This window comes from Mobula hypostoma, chromosome X1 (genome assembly GCF_963921235.1).
Source record: "Mobula hypostoma chromosome X1, sMobHyp1.1, whole genome shotgun sequence".
NCBI lineage: Eukaryota > Metazoa > Chordata > Chondrichthyes > Myliobatiformes > Myliobatidae > Mobula > Mobula hypostoma.
Window position 1 is genome coordinate 25,761,097 of NC_086128.1, and position 16,679 is coordinate 25,777,775.

The 16,679-nt window shown below is 43.8% G+C and overlaps 1 protein-coding gene across 1 annotated transcript in view; it reads left to right on the forward strand.

Annotated features, from left to right (window-relative positions):
• LOC134340473 (nck-associated protein 1-like) overlaps positions 1-16,679 on the forward strand; it is a 111,461-nt gene that overhangs the window by 15,444 nt on the left and 79,338 nt on the right. The window contains exons 2-4 of the mRNA XM_063037780.1: positions 3,841-3,951; positions 8,928-9,020; positions 13,206-13,262. Of these exons, the coding sequence (XP_062893850.1) occupies positions 3,841-3,951; positions 8,928-9,020; positions 13,206-13,262 (261 nt within the window). The remainder of the gene's footprint in view (positions 1-3,840; positions 3,952-8,927; positions 9,021-13,205; positions 13,263-16,679) is intronic.

A 16,679-nucleotide genomic window follows, 5' to 3' on the forward strand; every position in this document is an offset into this window, starting at 1 on the left:
ATGTTGTAAAATACATCTTTTCGCCATCAAAGTAAGAAATGCAATCATTCTACGGGCTGAAGGGGAAAGATTACTAGAAATTTTAGGTAGTCCAAAGATAGCAGTAATAGGGTGAGGAGAGATATCTATATTTAATACCTTAGAAATAATATTAAAAATATCTCTCCAAAAAGTTTCCAAAGTAGGGCAAGACCAAAACATATGAGTTAAAGAGGCTATCTGCCCCGAACATCTATCACAGAAAGGATTAATATGCGAGTAAAAATGCGCTAACTTATCTTTGGACATATGTGCTCTATGCACCACTTTAAATTGAATTAGGGAATGTTTAGCACAAATAGAGGAAGTATTAACTAATTGTAAAATCTGCCCCCAATCATCCACAGAAAAGGTAAGCCCCAATTCCTGTTCCCAATCTACCCTAATCTTATCAAATGGAACTTTCCTAAGTTTCATAATAATATTATAAATCATAGCCGATGCACCTTTCTGACATGGATTGAGATTAATTATCGAATCTAAAATATATGTAGGAGGAAGCATTGGAAAGGAAGAAAGTATAGTACTTAGGAAATTTCTAACTTGTAAATATCTAAAAAAATGTATTCTTGATAAGTTATATTTATTAGATAATTGTTCAAAAGACATAAGGGAACCATCTAAAAATAAATCCAAAAACCGTAAAATACCCTTAGTCTTCCAAGTTTGAAAAGCGCGATCCGTAAAAGAGGGAGGAAAAAATATGTTACCTAAAATAGGAATCGCTAACCCGAATTGATTAAGATCAAAAAATTTTCTGAATTGAAACCAAATGCGCAAAGCATATTTAACTATCGGGTTAGAGACCTGTTTAAGGCGTTTCGAATCAAAAGGGAGAGAGGAGCCTAAAATAGAGCCAAGTGTATAACCCTGAACAGATTGTAATTCCAATGCTACCCATTTAGGAATAGATAGTATGTCCTGGTCAAGTAACCAAAATTTCATATGTCGAATATTAATAGCCCAATAATAGAATCTAAAGTTAGGTAATGCTAAACCTCCATCTCTCTTAGCTTTCTGTAAATGTATTTTACCCAGTCTCGGATTCTTATTCTGCCAAATAAATGAAGAAATTTTAGAGTCAACTTTATCAAAGAAAGATTTTGGAACGAAAATTGGTAATGCCTGAAACACATATAAAAATTTTGGCAAAAAAAACATCTTAACTGCATTAATACGACCAATCAAAGTTAAGTATAAGGGAAACCATTTAGATAAAAGTTGAGTAATATGGTCTATTAATGGTAAAAAGTTAGTCTTAAATAAATCTTTGTATTTACAAGTAATTTTAATCCCAAGATATGAAAAATAATTATTAATCAATTTAAATGGAAATTTATAATATAAGGGAAGATGTTTATTAATCGGAAAAAGTTCACTCTTACTAAGATTTAATTTATAACCTGAGAAAAAACCAAATTGTGCTAATAACTCTAAAACAGCAGGAATGGATTTCTCAGGATTAGAAATATATAAAAGTAAATCATCAGCATAGAGTGATAATTTATGGGACTTTAATCCCCCATTAATTTCATCTCTGATTAATGCCGTGACATTCCCCCTAATCAAAAAAGCAGCTCCCCATCTTCTCTTTCCTCTGACTGCCTAGAGCACCTGTACCCTGGAACATTAAGCTGACAGCCTGTCCCTTCTCAGCTATCTTTCCATAATGGCTATCTTAGTCCCATAGCTATCCATGTCCTGCATTTATCCACCGTACTAGTCAGATCTCTTGCATTGAAGTACATAGTCATAGTCATAGTCATACTTTATTGATCCCAGGGGAAATTGGTTTTCGTTACAGTTGCACCATAAATAATAAATAGTAATAAAACCATAAATAGTTAAATAGTAATATGTAAATTATGCCAGGAAATAAGTCCAGGACCAGCCTATTGGCTCAGGGTGTCTGACCCTCCAAGGGAGGAGTTGTAAAGTTTGATGGCCACAGGCAGGAATGACTTCCTATGACGCTCTGTGTTGCATCTCGGTGGAATGAGTCTCTGGCTGACTGTACTCCTGTGCCCAACCAGTACATTATGTAGTGAATGGGAGACATTGTCCAAGATGGCATGCAACTTGGACAGCATCCTCTTTTCAGACACCACCGTCAGAGAGTCCAGTTCCATCCCCACAACATCACTGGCCTTACGAATCAGTATGTTGATTCTGTTGGTGTCTGCCACCCTCAGCCTGCTGCCCCAGCACACAACAGCAAACATGATAGCACTGGCCACCACAGACTCGTAGAACATCCTCAGCATCGTCTGGCAGAGGTTAAAGGACCTCAGTCTCCTCAGGAAATAGAGACGGCTCTGACCCTTCTTGTAGACAGCCTCAATGTTCTTTGACCAGTCCAGTTTATTGTCAATGCAGTTTAATCCCACAGACTTTCCTCATTCCTGACCTTCCTCCTACCTGACATGTCTATTCAACTTGTTGTCACTGAAATCTGCGTCACTTTCCAGCTGAGAATCCCACTTCCCAGCCAAATTACTATTGGCCGTGTTGTGAAGTGAACAAGGTCACTGGAGGGTGGTAGATATGAAGTAGTGTCTTTATTTGACAAGGTGAGACACAGTAGGCATCATGTTGAGACCCTTTCAGAGGAAGGGGTCAGTACGACCCAACATTACAGGACATTTTATATGCTAAAGATCAAAGGACAATTCTATATTTACAATGTATCTACAGTGCTTCCTTTGAATTACATACAACTTTCATACCTCCTTTGCACCCACACTACAGACACCCAAATGAATATTAAATCAGCATTGTCTTGTTTTCCTATTAACTGCGGCTCACGGCTCTTCTGAACCAATTCCAGAGCTGCATTTTAAATTTAATCTACAGTCCATATCCAGATCTGAAGAATGGTGGCTGAAGATAGTGCTGAAATTAATAGTTAATATTTTGCTGTCTATCCTAACCCCAAAATTTCCCTAACAGGCCTTTCCTCTTAGGACCAGCATATCTGCCTGCCAGGATATTGATTCCTCTCCAGTCCAGGTGTAATTGTTCCTTTTGTATGGCCCAGATCCCAATGGCCCAAAGATTTGAATCCCTGTCCCCTGCACCAGTTTTTCAACAACACATTCTTCTCTTCCTACCCCTTAAAACTCACCAACCTGCACGTTGTTAATTTTTAAATTATTATGTATTGCACTGTACTGCTGCCACAAAGCAACACATTTCACGACATATGCCAGTGATATTAAACCCAATTCTGATTCTGATTCACCAACCTACACGTTGTTGGGATGTGGGAGGAAACTGGGAAACTCACTTGGTCACATGGAGAACGTACAGACAGCGCCCAAGGTCAGGATCGAATTTGTGCCTCTGGAGTCGTGAGGCAGTGGCTCTGCCCATTGTGATACCACGCTGCCCTAGAAAAATTAACTTTCAGTAGCATCATAACAAATAACTTAGCCATTGCCTCATTGTCGTGGGGCCACGCTGTGCATACATTGGTGTTTCTTATTATTGCAATAGTGAACACACATCAAAGGTGTCTGAAACACTTTGAGTTCTTGCAGATGCAACAGATGCTTTAGAAATGCATGTTTACTCTTGTATTCACAAGAGATTCTGCAGGTGCTGGTCCTGATGAAGGGTCTCGGCCCGAAACCAAAACATCGGCTGGTTATTCATTTCCATAGCTGCTACCTGGCCTGCTGAGCTCCTCCAGGACTGCATGCGTCGCTCTAGTCTCGTAGTTAAGCCCCTTCATGATGTCAATGATTCATTGTGCACAAGGCCAGAGTTTTAACTTGCAATCTTTCCTTCTCTCTCCTGCAGACATGTTCAGAACCCAAGGCAAGGCTGCCCTACTTAACAGAGAAGAACATGGAAGCTGCTATCAAATGCATCACGAGGAAGTTTCCAACAATTGACATTCGAGCCAACAGTGTAAGTATTCCCTGTTGGTCTTGGGACTGCCTGTGTGCTGAAAGCCTTGCTGCACCAGTCCGGATTGTGTGCTTTCGAGTGATATCCCGGTGCACACAGGAAACAAAGCTTCATTGGGTAATCATGCTGAAACCCTGCATTGCTCCAAATATCAGTTCATTGCTAAAATGGGAGTTCTGACAGCAACGATTGCTGTCAGAGAATGCTTCAAGTACTGGGGTGGGGCACACTTCCCCAAAGGTTAATGGCACTGGTCAGGTAGTCCAGTACCAGTAGCAGAGAGTGAAGTCTTGTGAAAATACCAGTTGGTTGAAGTTTCTTATTGCAGTTTTCCATTTCTCTGTCACTGGAAGTAATCACACTGATAAATCTCAGCATCTGGTGACGCACGTGTCTCTGAACCTAGGCTGGATCTGTTTGTTGAAACGGGAGCGAGTCAGGGTGACGCAACAACACCAGGCCCAGAAATGGAATTTCCTCAAACATGAAATGTTTCCAAACTCCCTCTGCTTTGCACAATTTCCTCCTCCTTCCCAACTCTGGAACGCACTGCCAGAGGAGGTGGAGGAATCAGATACAACCATGATGTTTAAAAGGTATTTACTCAGACATTTCAATAGGCAAGGCATGGCAGGGTAGGGTCCCAATGCAGGCAAGTGGGAGTGATGTGGATGTGCTAATGGTCGACATAATTTAGTGGGCCGAAGAGCCTTTTTTTGTGCTGTACCACTCTGATCTTCATTTATGGAATTCCTCTCATTCCTTTATTCCTGCTCCCAGTGCTATCCTCTCCTCCTCACCACATGGAGCTGGATACCTGGTCATGGATGCTCCTGCCCCATCCTACATCTTGAGTAAAATTGCCTGTAATTGCAAAGCAGGAGCAAAGTGTACCAGATCTCATGAGACATGGTCTAGTATACACTCAATGGGCTGAATGGTCTTTAAGATCAATATAGTCCTTTCCTCTATATAACCCTCCATTTTTCCATCATCCACATGTCATGAGCCCTTCAGGCCCATGTGGCTAACTGTAGCGTGTTGGGCTCCGAGACCACCAGTATTTGTTAATTGCTGTTGTAATTGGAGTCGTTAAGCCCTTGTGCTTTGTTTAATCTTGTCAAGTTTATTTTGACAGGCACAGGTTTTCTGCATTCTGTGATTATTTAAAGCAGACTCCCAATTAGCCCTTATTGCAGGGTCCCTGTTTTGAGAATTTGTCTTGCGGTTGAGCCACGGATGTTCTGTTAGAATTCCTCATTTCCGCCATACCTGGGTTCAGTCGTTGCCATTGTGCCTACCTAAGAGTCTCTTAAATGCTCTTAATATATCCGCCTCTACCACCACCCTTTGTTCCACACACCTACCATTCTCTGTGTAAAAAAATCGACCTCTGACATCCCTCCTATACTTTCCTCCAATCACTTTAAAGCGATGCTCGAGAGAGAGTGGAAGTGGAGTCACTGATGGTATCCAGCTAGGAGCTGACAAGGAGGAAGGCGAGGGCTGTGAGGCCAGGACTGGATCAACCTTCTCTGTGGGGCAGCCTTGAGGAGCTGAGTTGCCTCCTCTTGCTCCTGTTCCTTGAGTTTTTATGATTCCATCAAAAGATTGGCGGCACCAAAAAGGTAACAGTGGGGTGGGGTGTGGTGCTTCAGCCAGACCTGGCAACATCAGGCCTTCTTTAAAGACAGCCCTTCTTTATTTTCTTGCAGCTCTCCATCACAAACACCTTCAGATCACACTTACTTGCATCAGGATTTTTAACGATGCTCCTTAAATCGCTGCTGCTACCTTCCTCCTTTCGCAGCCAGTAGATCTTTCGAGCTGAGTCTCCTAATCCGTTCGGGTGTTGTAGGCCATTGACCACAACTTGATGAAAGATCAACAAGACAGGTTTTGCAAAAATATCCATTGTCCTCCCATACAACAGTGCTCTGACCACAGCTGGAGTACTTTGTAAGTTTTGGTCACCACACTGTAGGAAGGATATGACTGCACTGGAGAGAATGCAAAGCGGATTCACCAGGCCATTGCCTGGATGAAGAGACTAGAGAGACTGGGTCTGTCCTCCTTAGAGTGGAGAAGGCTGTGAGGGGTGGGGGGAATCTGATAGAGGTGTACAAAATGATCAAAGTCATTGTTAGGATGAATAGAGGGAAAATTTCCTTCATGGTAGTGGAAATTGGGTTAGGGGAAGGAGTGGGGGGTGGTTAGAGGGGATAGAAACCATAGACAGACTACAGCACAGAAACAGGCCTTTTGGCCCTTCTTGGCTGTGCCGAACCATTTTCTGCCTAGTCCCACTGACCTGCACACGGACCATATCCCTCCATACACCTCCCATCCATGTATCTGTCCAATTTATTCTTAAATGTTAAAAAAGAACCTGCATTTGCCACCTCGTCTGGCAGCTCATTCCATACTCCCACCACTCTCTGTGTGAAGGAGCCCCCCCTAATGTTCCCTTTAAACTTTTCCCCCCTCACCCTTAACCCAAGTCCTCTGTTTTTTTTCTCCCCTTGCCTCAGTGGAAAAAGCCTGCTTGCATTCACTCTATCTATACCCATCATAATTTTATATACCTCTATCAAATCTCCCCTCATTCTTCTACGCTCCAGGGAATAAAGTCCTAACCTATTCAACCTTTCTCTGTAACTGAGTTTCTCAAGTCCCGGCAACATCCTTGTAAACCTTCTCTGCACTCTTTCAACCTTATTTATATCCTTCCTGTAATTTGGTGACCAAAACTGAACACAATACTCCAGATTCGGCCTCACCAATGCCTTATACAACCTCATCATAACATTCCAGCTCTTATACTCAATACTTTGATTAATAAAGGCCAATGTACCAAAAGCTCTCTTTACGACCCTATCTAACTGTGACGCCACTTTTAGGGAATTTTGTATCTGTATTCCCAGATCCCTCTGTTCTACTGCACTCCTCAGTGCCTTACCATTAACCCTGTATGTTCTACCTTGGTTTGTCCTTCCAACGTGCAATAGCTCACACTTGTCTGTATTAAACTCCATCTGCCATTTTTCAGCCCATTTTTCCAGCTAGTCCAAGTCCCTCTGCAGGCTCTGAAAACCTTCCTCACTGTCTACTACACCTCCAATCTTTGTATCATCAGCAAACTTGCTGATCCAATTTACCACATTATCATCCAGATCATTGATATAGATGACAAATAACAATGGACCCAGCACTGATCCCTGTGGCACACCACTAGGGATCTGAGGAAGATTTCTCTTCCCTGGGCAGGTTGCAAGCAGGAACACACTGCCTGAGGGGGTGGTGAAGGCAGGGAGTCTCACAATGTTTAACAAGTATCTGAACCACATTTGAATCGCCAAGACAGAGAAGGTTGTGGACACAGTGCTGGTAAGTGGAATTTGGCACAGAACAGCAGGGTACAGAAACAGGCCCTTTGGCCCACGATGAACTAACCCTATCACCCTGCGCACAGTCTGTATCCCTGCTTGGTTATGTGTCTGTCTAAGTGCCTTTTAAACATCACGATCTTATCTGCCTCCCTGTCTTATGGGGATGGGTTGAGTGAGCTTTTCTCTTCGGGGCAAAGGAGGATTAGAGGTGACTTGATAGAGGAGATAAGAGATGATAAGATAATAAGAAGCATAGATTGATTGGATAGCCAGAGACGTTTTCTCAGGGTGGAAATGGCTAATACAAGGGGGGCATCATTTTAAGGTGATTGAAGTAAAGTATAGGGGGATATCAGAGGTATGCTCTTTACACAGAGAATGGTGGGTGTATGGAACGTGCTGCCAGAGGCAGATACAACAGGGGCAATTAAGAAACTCTTAGGTAAGCAGATTGATGATGGAAAAGTGGAGGGCTGTATAGGATGGATGGGTTAGATTGATCTTGGTGTAGGTTAAAGAGTTAGCGCAACATTTCAGGCCGAAGGGCCTGTACTATGCAGTATGCTTTATGTTCTATGTGGAGGCAGATGGGATATGTTTAAATTGACTTTGTGTTTGGCACAGATATGGTGGTCTGTTCCTGTGCTGTTCTATGTTCTCTCCTGGTGAATCTCTTCTGTGTCCTCTCCAAAGCTTCCACACCCTTCCTGTACTGGGGTGATCAGAACCACACACAATACTCCGTATGGCCTGACCACTATCTTATACAGCTGAAACATTATTTCCCAAGTGTTATACTCAACATCTTGACCAATAAAGGCAAGTATGTCATACCCCTGCTATCCACCCGATATATTTGTGTTGCCATTACAGTGAGATATGACCTTGCATCGCAAGATCTCTGCTATTTAGAGAATATTTTACTCTTATACTTGACCTCCCTAAGTGCAACACCTCACACTTGTACAGATTAAATTCTGTCTGCCATTTCTCAGCTTTTCTACAGCAATATGAAACGTTGCTGTAGGAAAGCAACATCCATTATCAAAGATCCTCACCACCCAGACCTTGCTCTTCTCTCGCTGCTGCCATCAGGTCGAAGGTACAAGAGCCTCAGGACTCACACCACTAGTTTCAAGAATAGTTACTCCCCCTCAACCATCAGGCTCTTGAACGAAACGGGATAGCTGCACTCATTTAAGGAGTCTTTTCGGGACTCTGTTATATTGATGGATGTTGATTTGTTATTTCATGCTCATTATTTATTGCTGTTTATTTACATCTGCATTTGCACTGTTTGTTTACAGTTTAGTTTCTCTTCTATAAATTTGCTAAGTATGCCCGCAGAAAAAGAATCTCAGGGTTCTATGTGGTGACTTGTATGTACTCTGATAATAGGTTTTACTTTGAACTTTGAACTCTGCTCACATTTCTAACTGATCTCCATATTGCTGAATCCTTTGACAACCTTCCTCCGTCGTCTATGATCAAGTGTAGGTGGGCACAATGGTTGGCACGGACGTGATGGGCCGAAGGTCATGTTGCACAACAACTCTGTGACTTGTTTATTCAATTCTCCATTGCCAGAGTCAGCTCAGCAGCATCCAGAAGGAAAAGTCTGAAGTTCTGAAGAATGTGACCAATTTCTACCAGTCATTTGTGGATGTCATGGAGCTTCGGGTAAGTCTGGAGCTGAATGACACTGTCAACTTTGATTTTACCCAGAGACAGGTTGGACTGTGCAAGTTAAAGGCTGATTTATACTTGTGTGTCAAATGTACGCCCTAGGTACCGCGTACCCTACGCTGTAAGGTGACGTGCACCTTCACAAAAATGTAACTCGTGTTGCAGCGACGCAGACCGCAACAGCTGTGATCGGTCTGCTTGGTAGCATCGCATTTCCGGTTGCTTTTCTCCGCCGTGTCTGTACGCTGATGTGAAATAAATAGTTGGAGACAATGAACCAAATCGTCAAATCTACCTGCCGACATCCGAAAATATTTGAAATGCATTTCCTCATCCATGTCTGTCACGAAGATACTCAACACAGTGGCATAGAAACCCTGCCGCCAACTAGCGTTTTGGCGGCGAATTGCAGAGCGACGCAGACTCAACAATGCATGCTCACTACGGCATAGGGCTACACAAAGGTATAAATCAGGCCTACGGCGTAGGCTACGGCATAGCCCATATGTACAAGTGTAAATCAGCCTTAAGGGTTAAAGTGTGTTAAGTGAGACACACACCAACAACCCAATTCATTGCCTGGGGTCATGCACCATGCATTGATATATTAACAAATACGGTTTGGGTGCCACAGCCGAGACCTCGGCGATTCCCCTGAGCACATCCAATACAAGAGTTGAACTACTTATCCCTGATGTGCAGTGTATCATTAACTCTGACATTGACCCAAAGCCAACCGAGACCGGTCAGAGGCCATGGACACAGTAGTGACTGACTCACCTCCCGACACCCTGTAGACTTCTCAGCGTCCACTTCAATCGTCAATTGCAGGGCGGTGAAATATTTTGCCTCAGCATGAAACACACCAATGAGTGTTGCTGGTCCATTTCCCATCACTCCCAGCACAGTCGCCCTTGCAACCAGGGTGCACAGGATGACATCATTCCTTTTGGATCATTAGCGGGAATGTTGGACCTCATTACACCAGGGCTCCATCATTGGCACTGACTGCAGTCAGGGAATTCCCTCTTCAATTCCCCCAACAGTGCAGTCAGCACCACCACTGCCTCCCCTTTTCAGAACCCCCTCCTCCATCACCCTGTCCCCCATCACTCAGCCGGGATCTGTCCCACCAGTGGAGCCCTCTCCTGAAGACTATTTCGTGGCCTGCGTCCCCTCCTTGTTTTGGAATAGCAGCTGCTGCGTCTTGGGCACGCATCACAGTTACAGCAAGGGCCACTGGCTGTGGCTATCTAGACCACGAAGGGCAAAAATGGCCGATATGAGAGGGTGTAATTTTGAGGTGATTGGAAGAAAACATAGGGAGCATGTAATATTCTAAGTTCTACATTCTATGAAACTTGAAACACAAGGTTAATATTGCAGTCAATAATGAAGCAGAAAAGAGGAAGTGTCGAGCTGAACCGAAAAAGGAAATGAACAGTGAAGATCAAGTTTAAGTAACGCAACAGTGAACTCAGAAGTTTATTCTGAGCAAATGTAGGAAGGGTGTGGCTGACTAGGGGACATGTGAGTGCAGAGTGTGTGAGTGAGTTACTGACTGAGCACCATGTGTCTGTCCTCACTGGAGGAGGGGACGGATTCGATGTGCCAGCAGGGCAGGCGGGAGCAATGGTGCCTGGATCAGCACTGCCACATAGGGTCGGCCCCAATGGTCTACGGGGGGGGGAGGGTTAAAAACTTTCCTCAATGTATTCTTATCTTTGCTGGATCACACTTGTGTTTAATAAAAAAAATACAGATGTAGAGCTAACACAAGGGAGCATGGTTAAGATTTACAAGGATGTTGCCTGGAATGGGAAGCATGCCTTATGAGAATAGGTTGAGTGAACTTGGCCTTTTCTCCTTGGAGTGATGGAGGATGAGAGGTGACCTGATAGAGGTGTATAAGATGATGAGAGGCATTGATCGTGTGGATAGCCAGAGGCTTTTTCCCAGGGCTGAAATGGCTAACACGAGAGAGCACAGTTTTAAGGTACTTGGAAGTAGGTACAGAGGAGATGTCAGGGGTAAGTCTTTCACACAGAGAGTGATGGGTTGTGTGGAATGCACTGCAGGCGAAGGTGGTAGAGACGGATACAATATGGTCTTTAAGAGACTCTTAGATAGGTACATGGAGCGTAGAAAAATAGAGGGCTGTGTGGTAGGGAAATTCTAGGCAGTTTCTAGAGTAGGTTACATGGTCAGCACAATACTGTGGGCCGAAGGGCCTGTAGTGTGCTGTACAAGCTGGTCAGTGACGTGTACACTTTCAAGTTAGTAATGTAACTCAGCTGAAGAAATAATGTAATAACTGATAATCAGCACACATTATATCCTGACACTGTCCACTACAGCAACTTGAAGGAACATCAACAAGGAAGGAATGAGAGAGAGAAAGAGGGTCATGTTGGGGAGTCTGTGGAACAAATTCTGGAGCAGCTGAAAACATGGCTACCATAAATACTGAGGTGCAAGAGTCCAGAGTGACAGGAGCTTGGAGATGTCTAGCTTTGGAAGGGCAGGAAGAGCAAAGGTCTGAAATTTGCCCCTTCAAAGAGTAGGACCAAGTAGTCGCTCTCAGTGAAGATGGTTAATAAGAATTACAGCTGGATCTTGATCTGCTGAGTAAGTGGACTGAGAAAAGGGAAATGCATTTAGTTCAGTGAGGACAAGTTGGGGTAGGATGTTCACAGTGAATGGTAGGGTCCAGGGGGATGTTGTAGATCAGAGGGACCTTGGAGAACATGTATATTGTTCCCTGAAAGAGGCATTGCAGGTAGGCTGGAAGGTGAAAACAGGAGGTTCTGGAGATGCTGGAAGTCTTGAGCTGGGGGATCTCAGCAGGTCAGGCAACATTTGTGGATGGGAATAAACAGCTGAAACTTCAGGCTGAGACCCTTCATCAGGACTGGAAGGGAAAAGGCCAGAGTAAGGTAGTGGGGGCTGGGGGAAGGGGTACAAACTGGCAGGTGGCAGGTTAGACCAAGGGAGTGGGAATATAGGTGAGTGAAGTGAGAAACTGGGAGGTGACAGGTGGACGAGGTAAAGGGCTGAAGAAGGAATTTGATTGGAGAGGACAGTGGAATGAAGAGAAAGAAGTGGAGAACCAGAGAGAGGTGATGAATAGGTCATAAAGGGAGGGGAGGAGAAGAAATGGGGTGAGAGGGTCAACAGAATATGGGAGAAACAAAACTAGTGTGTGGGGGGTGGTGATTATGAATACTGGGAGGAATGGTTACCTCTAAAACAATGTCCATGCTATCAGATGGAATATGAGGTGTTGATCCTCCAGACTGAGTTTGGCCTCATTGTGGCAATAGAGGAGACCGTGGACAGACATGTTGGTATGGGAAGTGAAATGGATAGCCAGCAGGAGATCCTGCCTTTTTTTGCTCAACAAAGTGGTGCCCCAATATCCATCGGGTCTCTCTAACGTCAAGGAGACCGCACTGGGGGCTCCAGATACATGACCCTGGGCAGACTGACAGGTTGAGATGCAGCAGTTATCACTGTTGCAGAGATAAGTACCTTGAGGGAGATCTGTGGGGAGGGATCAATGGGCCAGAGAGTCACATCGAGAGTGATCCCTGTGGAAAGCAGAGAGCGGGGTGGAGGAAAAGATGAGCCAGGTGATAGGATCCCGTTGGAGACGGAAATGGAGAATGATGGATTGATACTTTATTGATCCCAAAGGAAATTACAGTGTCAGAGTAGCGTTACAAATGCACAGATATAAATATTAGAAGAAAAGTAGAAAGAATAAAAACAAGTTGCCACAAACAGTCAAACATGATTTCCCTGGCTATAGGTTGACTCATTATAGAGCCTAATGGCTGCAGGTAGGAATGACCTCATATAGCGCTCTTGGGAGCAACACAGTTGTCTTAGTCTATTACTGAAAGTGCTCTTCTGTTCAGCCAAGGTGGCATGCGGAGGTGAGAAACATATGATGTTTTGGATGTGGAGGCTTATGGGGTGGTCGGTGACTGCTGGATACAGAAGCTAAATGTCATGATTAATCTTTGATATCAGGTGTCTTCAGCAGGTCTGGGAAATGTTGGTATTTGCAGCAAATTCTTTTTATCATTAAGGACAAGTTTTGGCTGTTCATCTGACTTCCAGTATCGCTCCTGCCTTCTGACTTCTGTTGAAGGTCCTTCTGTTTGTGTTTTACAGGACAATACCTATGAATTACTGACTACAATGGATGCCTGCCAAATGTTCCTGGACATTGTAAGTACCTTATTCAGGACAGGAGATATGCAAAGTAGACAACAGACAGTTGTTCACACTGCTGGGAGGTGGGATATGGGGTTCCTCAAGGATCACTGCTAGGGCCATCGTTACCTGATGCTGCACACAAATGACACACGTAGAAAAATCGATGTGATCCTGCAGAGTTAATACAGAGAGTGAGGAGAGAGGTTAAAAAGCAGGACCTCAGGTGTAATAAACTCTGGATTGCTACCTGTGCCATGTACTATTGAAGGGAAGAGCAGGAGGATATGGTGGCTGAAGGATTGGTGAAGGGGAACAGGGATTCAGATATCTGGATCATTGAGATCTCTTCTGGGGCAAGGGTGACAACAGGGACAGGTTACACCTGAACTGGAGGTGGACCAGTCTCCTGGCAGGCAGATTTGCCAGTGGTACTTCATAACATGGGTTTAAACTGTATTGGCAGGGAGTGGGATCCTGAGGTAATGGAAAGGCAGAATAGAGATTAATTTCAAAGCAAGAAGCCTAACAGGTACATTGGATGAACTCAGGCCGTGGATAGCTATCTCTGCCTAGCTCTCTAAATTCTCTTTTCAGGACCTCATTGCTTTTCCTTCCTATGCCAGTGGTACCAATATGTACCAAGACATCTGGCTGCTCCCCCTCCCTCTCCAAAATGTTGTGGATGTGATCTGAGACATCCTTGACCCTGGCACCTGGGAGGCAACATGCCATTCGGGTGTCGTGTTCACGTCCACAGAATCTCCTGTCTGTTCACCTCACTATTGAGTCTCCTATCACTACCGCTCCCATAGAACCATAGAACCATAGAACATTACAGCACAGAAACAGGCCTTTTGGCCCTTCTTGGCTGTGCTGAGCCATTTTTCTGCCTAGTCCACTGACCTGCACTTGGACCATATCCCTCCATACACCTCTCATCCATGTACCTGTCCAAGTTTTTCTTAACTGTTAAAAGTGAGCTCGCATTTACCACTTCATCTGGCAGCTCATTCCACACTCCCACCACTCTCTGTGTGAAGAAGCTCCCCCCCCCACCGCCATGTTCCCTTTAAACTTTTCCCCCCTCACCCTTAACCCGTGTCCTGTGGTTTTTTTCTCCCCTTGCCTCAGTGGAAAAACGCTGCTTGCATTCACTCTATCTATACCCATCATAATTTTATGTACCTCTATCAAATCTCCCCTCATTCTTCTATGCTCCAGGGAATAAAGTCCTAACCTATTCAACCTTTCTCTGTAACTGAGTTTCTCAAGTCCCGTCAATATCCTTGTAAACCTTCTCTGCACTCTTTCAACCTTATTAATATCCTTCCTGTAATTTGGTGACCAAAACTGAACACAATACTCCAGATTCGGCCTCACCAATGCCTTATACAACCTCACCATAACATTCCAACTCTTATACTCAGTACTTTGATTTATAAAGGCCAATGTACCAAAAGCTCTCTTTACGACCCTATCTATCTGTGACGCCACTTTTAGGGAATTTTGTATCTGTATTCCCAGATCCCTCTGTTCTACTGCACTCCTCAGTGCCCTACCATTTACCTTGTATGTTCTACCTTGGTTTGTCCTTCCAAAGTGCAATACTTGTCTGTATTAAACTCCATCTGCCATTTTTCAGCCCATTTTTCCAGCTGGTCCAAATCCCTCTGCAAGCTTTGAAAACCTTCCTCACTGTCCACTACACCTCCAATCTTTGTATCATTAGCAAATTTGCTGATCCAATTTACCACATTATCATTCAGATCTTTGATATAGATGACAAATCACAATGGACCCAGCACTGATCCCTGTGGCACACCACTAGTCACAGGCCTCCACTCGGGGAAGCAATCCTCCACTACCACTCTCTGGCTTCTTCCATTGAGCCAATGTCTGATCAAATTTACCACCTCTCCATGTATACCTAGCGATTGAATCTTCCTAACTAACCTCCAATGTGGGACCTTGTCAAAGGCCTTACTGAAGTCCATGTGGACAACATCGACCGCCTTCCCTTCATCCACTTTCCTGGTAACCTCCTCGAAAAACTCTAATAGATTGGTTAAACATGACCTACCACGCACAAAGCTATGTTGACTCTCCCTAATAAGTCCCTGTCTATCCAAATACTTGTAGATCCTATCCCTTAGTACTCCTTCCAATAATTTACCTCCTACCGATGTCAAATTTACCGGCCTATAATTTCCCGGATTACTTTTAGAGCCTTGTTTAAACAACGGAACAACATGAGCCACGCTCCAATCCTCCGGCACCTCACCCATAGATGCTGACATTTTAAATATATCTGCCAGAGCCCCTGTAATTTCAACACTAGTCTCCTTCAAGATCCGAGGGAATACCCTGTCAGGTCCTGGGGATTTATCTACTCTGATTTGCCTCAAGATAGCAAGCACCTTCTCCTCCTCAATCTGTATAGGTTCCATGACTCACTACATGTTTGCCTTATTTCCATAGACTCCATGCCAATTTCCTTAGTAAATACAGATGCAAAAAAAAACATTTACAATCTCCTCCATTTCTTTTGGTTGTGCACATAGCCAACCACTCTGATCTTCAAGAGGACAAATTTTATCCCTTACTATCCTTTTGCCCTTAATATACCTCTAGAAGCTCTTTGGACTATCCTTCACCTTGACTGCCAAAGCAACCTCATGTCTTCCTTTAGCCCTCCTGATTTCTTTCTTAAGTATTTTTTTGCACTTTTTATACTCCTCAAGCACCTCATTTTCTCCGTTTCCTATACATGTCATACAACTCTCTTCTTCTTTATCAGAGTTCCAATATCTCTTCAGAACCAAGGTTCCTTATTCTTATTCACTTTGCCTTTAATCCTGACAGGAACATACAAACTCTGCACTCTCAAAATTTCTCCTTTGAAGGCCTCCCACTTACCAATCACATCCTTGCCAGAGAACAACCTGTCCCAAGCCACGTTTTTTAGATCCTTTCTCATTTCTGCAAATTTGGCCTTTTTCTAGTTTAGAACCTCAACCCTAGGACCAGATCTATCTTTGTCCATGATCAAGTTGAAACTAATGGTGTTATGATCACCGGAAACAAAGTGTTTCCCTACATACACTTCCACCACCTGTCCTAACTCGTTTCCTAATAGGAGATCTAATATTGCATCCTTTCTAGTTGGTATCTCTATATATTGATTTAGAAAACTTTCCTGAGCACATTTTACAAACTCTAACCCGTCTAGACCTTTAACAGTATGGGAATCCCAATCAATATGTGGAAAATTAAAATCCCCTACCACCACAACTTTATGTTTCCTGCAGTTGTCTGCTATCTCTCTGCAGATTTGCTCCTCCAATTCTCGCCGACTATTGGGTGGTCTATAATACAACCCCATTAATGTGGCCATACCTTTCCTATTTCTCAGCTCCACCCACAAGGACT